Source organism: Nothobranchius furzeri, chromosome 14 (assembly GCF_043380555.1).
Source record: "Nothobranchius furzeri strain GRZ-AD chromosome 14, NfurGRZ-RIMD1, whole genome shotgun sequence".
Taxonomy (NCBI): domain Eukaryota; kingdom Metazoa; phylum Chordata; class Actinopteri; order Cyprinodontiformes; family Nothobranchiidae; genus Nothobranchius; species Nothobranchius furzeri.
This window is the reverse complement of record NC_091754.1, coordinates 25,319,315-25,334,755: the sequence shown is the minus strand read 5'-3', so window position 1 is coordinate 25,334,755 and position 15,441 is coordinate 25,319,315. Positions and strand designations below refer to the sequence as shown.

General features: G+C 36.6%; 1 protein-coding gene across 3 annotated transcripts; it reads left to right on the top strand.

Moving 5' to 3' along the window:
• Positions 1-2,363: 2,363 nt before the first annotated feature.
• Positions 2,364-15,395, top strand: ankrd10b (ankyrin repeat domain 10b). 3 transcript variants are annotated; one of them, XM_015966241.3, is made up of 6 exons: positions 2,364-2,752; positions 3,305-3,457; positions 4,166-4,257; positions 11,411-11,676; positions 13,085-13,192; positions 14,954-15,395. In XM_015966241.3, the coding sequence occupies exons 1-6, from the start codon at positions 2,555-2,557 to the stop codon at positions 15,109-15,111; spliced, it is 975 nt and encodes a 324-aa protein (XP_015821727.1). In that variant the 5' UTR covers positions 2,364-2,554; the 3' UTR covers positions 15,112-15,395. The 3 variants fall into 3 exon arrangements, with proteins under 3 accessions (XP_015821727.1, XP_015821728.1, XP_015821726.1); XM_015966242.3 differs by lacking the exon at positions 13,085-13,192; XM_015966240.3 differs by lacking the exon at positions 14,954-15,395 and having other exon boundaries at positions 13,085-13,953.
• Positions 15,396-15,441: the final 46 nt, after the last annotated feature.

Genomic DNA, 15,441 nt, shown 5'->3' with positions numbered 1-15,441 from the left:
GATAGGGTTTAGCTACAGCAGCAGCCTTGTAAGATTTACAAGCTTTATAGTAAACAATAAGCAATAAGTAAATAAAAAATAAATAAACAAATAAAGAAATTTAATAAAAACTGAGTTTACTATTTTGATTTCAGTTTACTATAATGTCAAATGTGTAATAAAGATTTGACAAAGATCAACTGGTGAGTTTTGATGCAATTTTCAAGAGGAGAATTTTTGCAAAGACTAAAATAAACCTGGCCTCTAACATGGAATATACACATTCACTTAATAAAAGCTGTGATCTGGAAATAAAACAGTTATTAGATCAGATGAAGCATTTTTAAATGCTCTATGGGATGTTTTAGGTTTGAAAAATAAATATAATGCTTAGAGATTTACCAGGAGTGATTTGAATAATCTGGAAATTGCTGCTGGGGGTTCAGGTGGGTCTTTGACATGACGTCATTGTTAAACTAAGATGACATTTGGTCTTTAGCGCCCTCCAGTGTATGGAAATGTTTTCACAGAACTAAACTAAATTGCTCATCATGTATGGCTGCATCCGTGTGTGTATTTTCATTATAAACATGCATGTGCAAGGAATTTACTGAATTAGAAATAATAAAAATAAATGTAAAAAGCCTGGTTTCATCCCCAGTATCATTACTGGTTAATAGTCACACAGCTTGAATCCAAATCTTGTTGTACACTTCCATCTTGTGGTGATGAAAAAATCCACCCCTAGACTTGATTACTCTTTTTTTTTAACAAAAATTAACCCTGCAGTGAGCACAACTATTAGTATTTACAATATAGCTGGGTGTGATCAGATCAAATGCATGACCTCTAGCCTAAATGTAAGATATATTATTTTAGGGAATAAGAAACTGTTCCGGTTCAATATTATTTTCCACAATGTTTCCAGTCTCAATGGTCACAGCTTTAAACATGCAAATGTTTTTAAAAAGGCACAATTGTCATCTCCCATTAATGGTTAAAATGTAGATAAATGCAATATGTTATTATGATCCAATGATAGAAGATGATAGCCTAAATCTATACGGACAGTGGCAGAAGCAAAATTATTAGGCTCTGCATGTCATGTATATTTTCACATAAGGTCTACGAGGCTAGGAAGACGAAGTGTCTATGTCCGTTTGTGATGTGCATAAAAGTAACCAAAACATCCTGAAATCAAAGATTTGAGAAGAGATACAAAAAGTCGTGTTTACAGTTTTCAAAATCTTGAGAAAGTCCTTGGGTTTGTTTGTTTTGTTTTTTTCCCAGACCAAATGTATTTGTTTACATGGAGCACCTGACATACCACAATCATCCACTAGGTGGCGGCTTGATACCCCCCAGCTTCAAACAGGTGCTGGTCATAAAATCAGATTGTTGATTTATTTCAGTAATTCCATTCAGAAAGTGAAAAGTATATAAACTATTCATTCATTACACACAGACTGATATATTTTAGACGTTTATTTCTTTCATTTTGATCATTATGATTCAGGGGTCTTCAATATTTAAACTTTAAAAAAAAATCTAAAATTATGACATACTGAATTTGGGTTTTTCATTAGTTGTCAGTTATAATAATCAAAATAAAAGAAATTCATTTTTAAACATCCCTTCTGTTCCTTCATAATCCAGTCACCATGTTGGTGCTCCACAGCAAAGAAGAATTACGTGAAAAAGGCAAAAAGAAGGCTGGAGCACTCAAAGTGATTGAATATTTAATAGGTGCAAGCACAAAAAGGACTAACTTTTCAGGTGTCGAAAAGTTAGTCCTTTTTTGTGCTTGCACCTAATATTCTGTCCCTTTGAGTGCTCCAGCCTTTGTTTATTTTTTTGCTTTTTTTTACATTAGATATATATCAGTCTGGTGTAATTAATTAATCTAATATACAAGTTTCACTTTTTGAATGGAATTACTGAAATAAATCAACTTTGCCAAGATGTTCTAATTTTATGACCAGCACCTGTATTCTAGCACATTGAGATTTCTTTGTGTGGGAAATGTGCTACAAATCAAGCGGTCTTGTCTTGCCTAATTATTCTATAATGGTCTAATTACACATTTGGATGCTGAAATTTATAAAACTCAGTTAATAAAAAATGTATTTTACACAAATAATCCACAAGAACAAGGCAGCATATTTCTATAATACATATTTTCTTTTGCTGAGTTTTGAATTGTTTAGCATTAATGTGTCTGTAAATTAGTCACTAGGTTAAAGGGCCTATAGACGAATCATAATAAATCTGTTTTTGTATTCTCGTTAAATAAATTAACTTTAATTGACAGATTTTTTTAAAGCACCGTGAGGATCAGGTAGCCTGAAAATCTGTAATCCGGTCCGGGGTTTGCGGCTCTCCCGAAGTGTCTCATCTTTCACTCTGGCGCGTGCTCTGACCGTCGTGCTTTGTGTTGTCGGGCAGAAAGACAGTATTCAGGGTGGCGCGTGTCCTGAGAATAGACAGGGACCCAGTTGGCGCGTAGCGTTAAACAAAAGCTAAGTATTTTCTTAAGTAGCCTGCTACCACTTATCATTTACTTCTTTTTTGCACAATGTCTGTCGGAGTGGAGTCTGGATTCTCGAGTGAGGAGGTCTTAAACAGCCGCTTCCCGCTCCACCGAGCTTGCAGGGATGGAGACGTCGGTGCCTTGTGCTCCCTCCTTCAGTGCATCTCAAACCCGGCTGACCTCTCGGTTGAGGACACTTTCTACGGCTGGACGCCCATACACTGGGCCGCACATTTTGGAAAGGTATTAAAGCCGGACCAGGTTTCTTTCGTCTAATGTTTTTATGTGGACTAAAATACCCCGAGTGGGAGCGTCGTCTCGGCCATTTCCTGGTGCTTAAGACTAAAATGCAGCAGCCGTTAAAGTGGACCCAGACAATGAAACTAGCTTCAAGCTAGCGATTTTATTTTATTATATTTTTTATCTCAAACACGTCACGTTTTTGTTGTTTAGTGACGACAAGCTTATTCTGAGCTGGAATAATTTTAGCAAATGGCTGTTTTAATTATTTATTTACATTAAATTGCAAATGCCAGTTAGCTCACGTCACGCTACTTTATTTTACTCTAGAGCTAGGTGTGCTGTTAAAACGCTTGTGTCGCACAGAAAATCTGTTTGTTTTTTTCTTTGCCATCTAATAAAAAAAATACATAAAATAAATGCATACCCCAAAGCTAAAGGCGGCTTCCAAGGGGGTTTTATATTAATCATCCACAGCACCACACTTGCCCAGACCTGCTGCAGCTTTTGAATGAACCTCTTCGGCCATCTGAATTTTCTGTCATCTCTTCACAGCTGGAGTGTGTGATGCGTCTGGTTCAAGTGGGCTGTGGTGTGAACTCTATTACCTCCAGGTTTGCACAGACGCCCACTCACATTGCTGCCTTTGGGGGCCACCCTGAGTGTTTGTTATGGCTACTTCAAGCTGGTGCAGATATTAACAGACAGGTAGGACAACATATGTTGTTGAAGACGTTTTTATTTCTAGGATTTAAAAAGTGGAAAGCTTGATGAGCAAGTGAATGAAAAGAGCAGATCCCTGAAAGTGAAGGAGCTTAGATGATCCCTTCAAAGAGGATCACTCTCATAGGATTATTACCCTGGCAGTATTCCTGCATACTCCCACACTTGACCTAAATTTACATGTGTCACATTTTCTGCTGCAAAAGTTGTCTGTTTTGCATTTTATCCTGTTACTACTGATGGGATTTCATGCTCGGACTCATGCACTGGGGCTATATTTCATGCTTCACTGCGCTGCTGAGAGAGATTGGATTAGTGGGTCACAATGACATAACATATTTTCGTCATCATGCGGCGCAATGATCGCTTTAGCTTTTTGAGTTTTTCCCAGCATTTGTTGAGAAAATTCCAATGTTTATGTTGGATGAATATATTTTCATTTGCTGCCAGACAGCAGAGCGGGGAAGTGTTTGAGCAAAACCTACATTACTCTGTGGTTACAGGCCGCCCTCTCTTTTTCCCTGCATCCATTTGCTCTCACATAAATGTAACAAAGTAGGATATCTGGGTGAAAAGTTATGGTTTTCTGCATTGCCAGATCACATCCTCGTATCATTTATGGGGTGTGTTCTTGGAAGTATAAAATGAGAGAAGCCAGAAAACTGTTTGACTCATTTTCTTGTCGTCACTCAGGACTATGTGGGTGAGACGCCCATCCACAAGGCTGCTCGAGCGGGCAGTCTGGAGTGTATCCATGCTCTCTTGATTCAGGGAGCGAAAGCTGAGTAAGTCCTCTGATCAGTCTTGTGTTTGCATTTCTTTTCCTCTTTAATGTCCAACATTTCATTTGCACCTTTACAAGGGATCCCCATCCAATTTAAACACAGCAGCAAGAAAGGTTTAAATACCAGACATGTCTGTGGTTTATACTTGGATACAAAGATAAACATAAATCAGAGGATTTGCAAATTAATCCTGCAGATCCCCATAAAGATTTTGCACAAGAAAAGCATGGAAAAGTTAAAAAAGACATTCTTGAAATTCAAGTATACACGAGAGCTGCTCTAGTTTAGACACCATTAATAAGAAAAGTCAATTAGCCTTTTTTGTAATAATCTTTACTATAAAGCATCTCTTTGAAGTTTTGAATGTATATCAAATAGAAAAGCCTAACCCTAACACGCAGAAAGTTTAGCTTCAAATGTATCCATAAAAATAATGCAAATTAGCTTTTATTTAGGTTTTATGTCTGCAGAATGCTGAAATACTGTTGCAGTAAGAAAATACTTTCTATATTTAATATTACAAGGTTGATAATATTTTAGTTGTAAAATATGAGTAAAATTGGTGGTGCTCCCTTGGAAATGTGACATGTTTAAATGTAATCCTTGAAATTGTTGTTTGTTTGCAACAATTAGCATTAAGTTGTCCTCTGTGTGTAATATTAGCTAATATCTATGAAAATCATTGCAGAAGTTTAGTGAGTACAGCCTTGGATGCCGTAAGAGGACTTTTAAATCTTACATTCAGTAGTTTGAAGATACATTTTTATAAAATAAGTTAACATACCTTTTCAATGATGACAAGTTATTTTATTGATTATTACACCAAAGTAAGGACAACTTAATGTAAAATTTGATCAAATGTTTATTACCTGTTAGGCCTTATTGCATGATATTTGTTAAAACTAGAGTGGTTCTTTATTTAACATTTCTTTTGTTTTAGTGTTTTACATACACAACTGTGACTGGATTAGCAAATGCACATTGTTGTTTTTACATCCAAAAGGCTGCAGGATCTTTGCTGCAAATAATGAAAATGCATAAATAACACAACTTAAAGGCATTTTCTTGCTGCCAGTGTTCTTGTTATTCTGTAGTAAACATGTAGATAAGAGCTGGCTTATGATCTTCCTGTGCTGTATTTACGAGCCACACCTCAACTGCGGCTTCATTGTGCCAGGATCATTCCAGTTATGGATAATATTTAGCAACTGATGGCATCTGAAGAACAAAGACACACCTCACTTTTAAAACCCGCAGGGTAACAATTATGTGATTATTCTGTAGATGTTTGAACTGTAATTAAACAGCAATTGTGCAAACCAGCTCAACACGCTGAACATTTGTTAGCTTTTTAGTGTTTTTTACACAAACACATAAAAAATGGGACATTTTGCTGGTATTTGTTCTAGTTTCATTTTATAGATGAACCTTTTTCCCCTTCCTGTAAGATTTTATTACAATTTCATTTTCTGCAGCAAATTTCCTGCCTTTCCTTCGAGTCGTTGTGGCGTGCAGAAACCCAGAGCTCCCAGGGGGTTTGTGGAAACTAACTTTATTGTGTTTATCTTCTGGGTCAGTTCAAGCTGAGTTTACTTCATGCTGTGAAAAGAAAAAGTAAACATCTGAGTGAGATGTTACAGCTGAGTGGAAGATATTGATATGTGGGAGTAAAGATGATGAGTTTTTACGGCGTCGAAGGAATCCGATGACCTTGGGTGTTTTTCTCGTCACAAGAAGAAAGACAACTTATTGTTGCCGATCTTAAAAGTTTAAAATCAAATTTCGTACTATTTGTTTTAGTGATTTGGTCACCTAGTGATGAAAGAAAACATAAGAGTGGATGCAATTTTACTGATTAAAAACATCAAAACCAAAATATTTTGGTTTTTACTTTTAGTTGACGTTAACTTTTCAAAACTGTGAACCCCCTGGTTGCTATGGTGATTTCAGCAAGCAAAATGGACGCTTTGGTGCCGAAATTGTAAAAGAGCCTTTGATTCTTATTGGCCTGATGAAATGTGCATTTGGTTATCAGCTGATGAATTTTATTTCTGATTAAAATGATGTGATTTCCTTTTCCCCTGCAGATCAGATACGCAGTTTAGTTCATCATCAGTTCGGTTTCTTGAAGTATTTTTCTTTAATTTAAGATTCAGAAATGTAATGTGGCACAACTGGGACGGAGACTAAAGCACACAAGGTGGGAGTGAGGCTCATGACAAATGACCTGAACAATAACATAGTTTCACATTAAGTAACACATTTGTTAGTCTTTAGTTTTATTTTATAAATGGGTAAATAAAAACGTTGATTTTAGCTACATCAATATGAATCCAAAATTTAAGAATAAGAAAATAGTTGATATGTATAATATTAATAATCTATAAATACATAACTATTAAAATTTGTCCCAATTATTTAATATAAATAGCATGTAGCACAAAAGTTTTGTATAATTTTTCATGCTTTGCAGCTGTAAAAATTTTAATAAATATACAAATTAATTGTTGAATTGATATATAATAATAAGACAATCACATTTTATTTAGTAAGTTGCATTAAATCATTGAAATGAAAAATGACATTTTCTACTACTTCTATTTGCTAGAAGAGTTAAAAAATGGAATTCTACTTGAATAACAAGTAATCATTTAGGTACCACGTGTGTTCATTTAAACAAAAGGGTAAACACACAATCTTCTGTTTTTAATACTTGATTAGAACAACATTTAACTTTCATTTTGAAAGTAATTTTCATATTTTTATGTTTCTGCTTACATTTCATAGCTCATCTTTGATAGGGTTAGGGTACATTAAAGTTTTTATTTTCCTCATGCTCCGGTCTATAGAAGAAACAAGGGCTAGATAAAAAATAAAAATAAAACAACTTCCAACAGTTAATTTACCTTCCTCCATAAAAATGTTGTTCTTATTGAGAAACTTGCTGATCCACGAGAGACGTCAACAAGGATAATTTAACAACCGTCTTATGGACCATGAGCGCTTGTAACTTGAGGACCTTTTACCGTATTCCTTCTCAGATTCCTGCAGCACTTCTTCACTTTCTTAGAAGATTGTTGAGTAAACAGATTCTGTTCTCACTCCTCTTCCTCTCCAGTCCAAATTCTACAAAATTCTACAACTCATCGTCTGACTTGTTCCTTTGCAAGAGGAAATAATTAACCGGTCTTGTAATCATAAGTTAATGATTATTATTGCAGTAGAGTTTTGCACTGACTGGACCTTCTACGCCAGGGAAAGAAGATGTTGACGAATGACGACCTTATTCTAGAAGATATCTTTTTCACTCTTATTTGAACAATGATCAGTATCGGTCAGTCAGCGCCTGATTGTCAACTCGGAGCTTGATGAGTAATGCCTGAACCCAGCTGTCTAGAAGATACAAGAAGTGGAGGATCTTTCAGTGGACCATTCTTTTTTTTTTTTTTTTTTTTAAAAGACACATTTTATGCAACGTCTTCATAGTGATGACATCTCTATCAGCATTCTCAAAAATCTGTTTAGCATTGTTATAAAAACGCCAGATCTAAAAACACATTTTATCAGGCATTCATTGGTTTTCAGGTCATAAATGCCCGTTCATTAGAAATAGTTAAACTAGAATCTAAAATCTGATGACCAGATGTTAGCATCATCACCAGATTCTGTTCCTCATTTGTCATGAGCCTCAACGTGTAAAGCTGGTCCAGTAGTGAGCTAGCCACAGGTAGGGCAGGTCTTAGAGGTTGCCGGTGATGAGAGCAGCTAAGTGAGATGAGTTAGCTCTACTTAGCATCATGTACTGACCTGTTTAATGCTAACATCATCCTGTTGCTATGGTTATTCACTGTCATTTCACTGTACCAGATATGTTACTTTATAAACACAAATGTTTTCCTTTGTATGTCACAGTATTAACTCTTATATTTATAGTCTGTTCTGACATCTAATCATTGTCACCTTTTCCTTTATGAAAGTGACAATAAGTTGCAGAAAAAAAACGTTTGCTGTACTGTTAATAAAACCAGAACCGTACATCTGAATGTTTTTCAGCCATTGAATTGGAAATGACTTGGTTTTTTCAAGTAATCCTAGAAAGGGGGAGAATAGACACTGCTGAGTCTGCCCCGTTCCCTGGGATAGCCGCACTGTTGTGGCATTGAGTGTTCTCACTATCGCTTCCTATCTACACACTGGCAAACTGTTGAGGTATTTCTTGCGGTGATTGGTTTTAATGCTAGGTTTTTTTATGAATCAAAACTGAAGTTTTTGTTTTTTAGACCTGCATGCTTTGCTTATTATCCATGATTGTTCCTGTACTTTAGCTTTTATTTTTTTAATGATTTTGTTTTTGAACTAACCATAGGAGTCCTTTAAAAATGGACAGGTTAAATCACGTGAGTCCCATGTCAACACATAGCATGACTTTAGGCTGCCACTGGAGGGTTAGACAATAGTTAGAAAAGATGCATACTGTGTGCTTAGGACTGAAAAGCAAAGCATACCAGGTAATTACAAAGAATTAACGCTTCCTTTCACTAAAAATCATTCCTAACCAGAGTTATTGGTAAACTGATGCTAGATCAGTGTTTCTGTAGATGTCTGTCTCACCAAAGGAATACTGGTCAGTGACTTTGTTTGTACTGTAAAATTATTCAATAATCTGAATTGTTAAAATAAATAATTCAAAGTTGAATATAAAAATAAATGGGTGACATAGTTTCTTTCAGTGTAAAAATTTCTAATTGTCTTTTTTCTTAAGATTCACCAAAAAGATGACAAAGCAAAAAAATGACATTTTTAAATGCACCTCTAGATTAATTATTAAAGCACTATTAGTTGTCACACACACACACACTTACTGGTGTGTGGTGGAAAATATTCTTCACATTTGACCCATCTCCATGGGGAACAGTGAGCTGCAGACACGACCGCGCTCGGGAACTACAGTATTTGTTGGTTTAACCACCTAATCCAACCCCTTTAGACTGAGTGGGTCCCATGCTTAAAGTCTTTGGTTTGACCCGACCGGGATTTGAACCCCGATATCTCAGTACCACTAAGCCACTGAGCTGGTTAGTACATTAGTTAAATAAATCTATCTTTTGTAACCCAACAGTGGTTAAAACCTCTTTAATTCATAAATTCCTTCTTTACTAGTAATTGTTTTAACTACCCAGGAATGTGTCTTTAAAGAAGTCTGATTTAAGGAGAGTATAGATGAAATGTAATCAGAAATAATCACACTTATTCATCCAGAGGCTTAACCATTGGGATAGATTTTGGTTTTATTCAGCAAAATCATGACAAACAGTAAATTTTAGAGATAAAATTACTGATATTTGCCTTGATATCTGGATTGGTAGTAGCTAAAGCCGACCTTTATCGTGCGCTTATTCGGGGTCGGGTCGCGGGGGCAGCAGCCTAAGCAGAGAGGCCTAGACATTCCTTGTATTCCTTTTTGTAAGACCAGTTCATCTACTTTGGTCATATAATATAATTGTAATCTAATGATAAAAATACAAAAAAAGACAAATTCTTTTTGGAAGCGTTAATTTTGGAGGGGGATGGATAATGTGCAACAAGTTATTGTGTGATCTTTTGTTTGTTATAAATCTTGAAATTATGACGGAATGTTTTATTATGTGCACCTAGGTCTTGAAATGTTTTCATTTTGCTCCGCTGTTTAGATGAGAATGCAGACCAACTTCAAACCCAAATGAATGAGCCAACAGTGACTGCTTACAATTCATCTTATCAGATGTCCTTTTATACACAAATCTCAGTCTACTAAATCAACTTTATTTCAGCTGTAGTTTATGGTAAAAATTATTCTTGCGGATAGTCGGAATTATGTAGCTTTTAATTTCTCATTTTGATTAAAAGTACAAGACTGGATGTGAGCCAGGTGTTCCAGTTCTTTGACAAAGACTTTCCTGTTGGGTAGGAACTCGCTTTGGATTGTGATGATATTTAGACTCAGAACAAGTGCGCTATTGTTTTGACTCTGGCTTATGGAGAGACTTTCCTTCGTTTGCCAGAAACTATTTAATAGTTTTAAGGATATTTATTCTGCCAGAAATGGGTTGATTCCAGTGTTTTTCAGTATTAAACACCCGCAGAAGCAGCTTAACAAACTAGTTTCTGTCATAGTTTTATGTTTTTAGTGACTTTTTTTTTCTATTTTATCATTTTCAAAACTTTGTGAATTGGGTGAAATATATGCACAGCACTGTTTGCTCATTCATTGTTGCACTCAGAAAATCACTTTATCCCTGCTGCAACTGAACATGATTAACACAACTGTATTCAACGGCTTTTTTAAATCTCTTGTTCATTGTTCCTTAAAACCAGACCAAACTCTGAGTCTTTACGGCTTCTGCACCTCATGACGAGATGTCTGGATCTTTGCAGCTTCACAGCTCAGATGGGACCATTGTCATCAGTACGAGGGTTGTTTTGGGATTTCGTCTGAGGATGCAACATCTTGATGCGCTTTCATTGACCAGCCCAAGTCTTCTCTTTTGTCTGAAGATTTCCTTGCTTTACTGACCTCTGCTTTGTGCAGCGAAATACTTGGAATTTGTCCTTTTCAAACTGTACGTGGAGTTTGAAAATACAACTTTGCAGAAATCTTGAGCAGTGTCGACGTTGGAAATAAGATGATAGAAGATTTTCAGCATCCTCTTGAGTTGCAATTTGTCCTGCAGATATCAAACCTTCACAAAGCTCTCCTTTTGTCTTCAGCGACTCATTTACTACAAGCTGTTTCATCACTTCCGGTCCATCGGATTGCTTTGGAGACTTAAACTAAACTCCTAAGGAGCTTCAGTTGTCCTAATCATGTGCTGTTGCAGCAGACACGTTTCCCCTCATTCTGTGGAAACTCTTAAATGATTTTGATTCTGTGTAGATGCAAATGATCCAAAAAGGATCAGTCGTCATCTCATGAAGATGATGAAAAGAATGTGAAAGGTTAGAGCAGCACAGGCTACTTTTGTACATCTGTGAATGTCCATGTGCAAATATTTGCTTAGTGAGTGTGTGTGAGTGAATGTGAATGTGTGCGTGTACGCTTGGGCTTGTCTCATTCTGTATGTGTACATCAAACGTACACTAAGTGTTTCTGACACCGCTCCTTCTCGTTGTGCAGCATGAGGAATGCTGGTGGGCTGACTGCCGCTGACCTGGCCCACGCACAGGGATTCCAGGAGTGTGCTCAAATTCTGGCCAATGCCCTAAACCTCCAGCAAAACGTGGCTCAGTCCCATAACGGGGCATTTCTGAATGGCATGAGCCAGAATGGCGGCCATGCTCTCCCCACCATCCAGGGACGCAGCTTCTTGAATGGCGTTCCCAACAGAAAGCGGTCTTTTGAGGGCATTGAGGCAAACCCTTTGAAGAAGGCCAGACCTAATGGTAGGGCATCATTTTTTATTGTGTTTATGCTGTTTAACCCTCCCCCTGTCCTAATGGGTGACCCCAAGAGGAAAGTTGACCATTGAGCAGGGTTGATGGTTTATCCCTTGAGGTCCACGTGGCAGGGGTGAGGTGGTGCTCACTCCTCACCCCTCCCACATGGACCCAAGGGATAAACTATCAACCCTGCTCAATGGTCAACTTTCCTCGTGGGGTCACCGATTAGGACAGGGGGAGGGTTAAGGTTACTTTCAAAGGAAAATTACTAGGGATGCTCCGATTCGATCGCGATTGGAAATTGTGATATTTCAAATCATTTTAACTTGGGTGGAAAAAGATCCGATTTAACCTTGTAAAGAAACAAACATGACACAATAACTAGGGTTTAGCTTTTATTTCAACAACTTCCTCTACATCAATTATTTTTGTTTCTTAGATGAAAACACCATAATGTCACACAATTTTCAGCAGGCGAGGATTCAGAAACCACGTATCTGTTAGCAAGGAGGCTAACTCGGAGCTAACGTATCACCTCAGGAGAGTGAAAATGTCTGCAATTTGGACATACAGTATTTTAAACTGGACTGCAAAGGCAGTACATCAGCCACTTGTAACGTGTGTGTACTGGGTATTTACCATGATGGTGTCTCCTGAAACCTCGTCTACATTACGTCCTAGTTTCCACTAATGCTCCCAGTTCACTGCGGCAACTCGGACCAAAACGCAGAGCCAGCGAACACCAAAATATACATTATTAAATAGAGAGAAATAGCTGACAGACAGCAGAACGTCAGGGGTCCGCAGTCTCCAGTTGCCATCCATGGTTGTAATGTGCCCAGGTCAGTACAGCAGAGCAAGTAAACAATTAGAAAGATGAGCGACAAAGCTGCTTTTAAGTTCATTCATAATATTAACACGTTTATTATCAATGTACTTCATAAACTAGTGATATTTTTTGGCAGGTAAAGTCAAGAAATTGCATAAAAACAGAAAAAATATATATAAATAGTAAATATATATATATATATATATATATATATATATATATATATATATATATATATATATATATATATATATATAGTAATAAAAACTTAAAGGACAACTTTAGGATGTGTTTTCCTTTTTTCTTATTTTAATGCTTTGCTGAAGCATCAGGTTGAGACAGTTTTGTCAGATATTCAAAATCTGATCAGAAGCAAAAACTTGATCGGAACATCCCTAAAATGGACTCTTAATATCCTCAAATCTAAAAACTACTTTTGCCAAAACGACTAAAAATATCCAGAAAGTATGATGCACAAAACTTTACTAAACACATGAGAGGTTAAAGTCCAACAGTATCAAAAATTCTGTCAAGTTTTGGGAGTATTTTTAGAAGACTGAGTTCTGCTCTTATTGCTCTCAGCTTTGTTCATGGCTCCTGGGTTTCTGAACGGGAATGGACCACTAGGTGGCACCGAGGAGTCCCAGATGGAGAGTGTGAACATGGAGATGATGGCGTCTGTGACCTCAGGTGGGCCAGGAAGCTTTGCACTTGGGCAGAATGGGTTTGCTCCGCTCCTGGGGCCTTTGGATCAGGACCAGGGGCCACAGGATAAGTCGAGCCCTGCAACTAAAGAGCTGGAAGTCATCACTGTGGCATCGATGCAGACTCCTTGTCGCTGCACTAATTCTTATGCTTACCTGTAAAAGGGCTTGTGTGTGTTTTAAAACACACTTTTAATACTCCTGGTTTCAGTGTCGAGTTGTTTTGAGTTCTAAACACGTTTGTTTTTGTTTGGTGAGGAGTGAGTGGATTTGATACTTTTCCCTGTAACTAATGGATGGATAAAAGTTTTAAGATGTTTTTTGTAGTTATATCTAAATATACATTTATATATTGAAGTTATCCTTCAAGTTAAACAGGCAGACATGCAATTCTTGGCTCATAATCGCCAAAAGATTTTGTTTTGCACAATTTCAACCAGTGAATACAGCTCAGATCATTAATTAGTGATTTTACAAATCCCAGTGCTTTAATTAGAGAAACAGTCACCTGAAAATGTTGTCATTGTTCTGTTTTTGAGAGAATTTTCAGATCGGTTACAGGATTTACAGATGAGACTTTTTGACTAAAACTGATATATTCATGCAGCTCCATTTAAACGGATTATCTTGAACGTATAACTGAGGGAACATTTCTAATTATTTAAGTACCAGTTTAAAATCTGTTTGTTTATATAAAAAAAATTAGAGCGATTAAGCACTTTTCTGCATAAACGCTGAGAAAATGCTAATTGATGTTATGCATTATCTTAACTTTTTTATGCCAAAGCATATCCCAACATGAATGTAGCTCGAAAGGAAGAAATAATGGCTTTCTTGTTTGTAGCTGGTGCATGAGAGTAAGATTTGTTCATTTGTTTTTATTTGTTCTAAAATTAGGTGGATGTTTACTGTATGTGTTATGGTGTTTTTACTGCAGCTTCTGTGTATGTACCGTCTAATCAAATATTTGTTTTACAAGCAGTTTTTTATTAACCTGCTCAAGAAAGACTGCATAGATTTTTACTTTATGCAAAATGCCTTATTTCTTGAACTCAGATTAGCAGTTTAACAATATTTTAGGTTATGTTTCTGCTTTTAAACATAGTAGGGAAACTTCTGCTTTGTGTTTGTGTAGTACTATTTCATGTTAAAGATGGTTTGTGTGTATTTTTAATGGTGGAAGGTGGGTGCTAGTTTAGCTTTGTACTTAACTGTAAAATCATTAAATGTGGATACATTTTTATAAAAATGGTTGTGGCCTTTAATTTCTTCATTGGGTCAAATCTGGCTTTTTTTCTCCGCTTTAAATTTTTTTTCGATTACGTTGGAGACAAATGCACATTTAAAACGTATTGTTGTAATGTTAATCTGTCCTGTTAAGGTTTTGATGACGTGAAGTCAGGAAGACATTTTCTCCCCTGCAAAATCCAACAGAACTGCAAAACCTACAGATCAGAAGGTGACCTACTTCAAAACGTTACTGGGTCACAATGAGAGAAGTTACATAAGGATCTTGGGAGTATTTCACAACTTATTGAACATGGTTTGTGCGTAACCAAAGGGTTATAGTACTTTTGTCGAAACCGGGTCACAAAAGGTCCTTAACATTTTTTAAAATTGGCTTCACGTTGTAAAAAAATTGTGCAAAACAAACTCGAGTATTTTCCCTGTCTCTTGGTCTCTTCACATTCAGATGGGGTGTGTTTTAGGTATGTTCCAATATTGACTATTTTGTTTTATCTTACAGTGACAGGAGGAGGGCATCTTAGTCAGCACACCTACAGTGAATCACCTGAGATCATTAGCACTGCATGCAGCCAGCTGGAGCACCAGAAGTCTGTCAAAGCAGAGCAGATGTATGACCATACCCTCTACAGCACCATGCTTCTTTATCATGGATCCTAAAGCACACTGTTGTTTCAGCCGTGGTTTGATTTAGGCCCATTTAAGTGTTCATCTGCCTTAACGCCACTGAGTGGTCATGTTTTGTTATGAGATGTCTTTTGTTCAGCTGATAAATTAGATACGTGTCATTAAAACAAACTTAAAATTGAGTTGTTTTTTATGTTTAAGGTTTTTGTGTCTGAGAAGGTTCTAAAGTACAAAGCATCTGTGTGGAAACACTGCCAATACATATTCAGACAAATCCACCTTATGTATCATGAACAATTAAAGAACTTTCACAAATAGTTCATTTTTTCTTTTTGAAGTTTTTTTTTAAATGCGTGCTGGAGG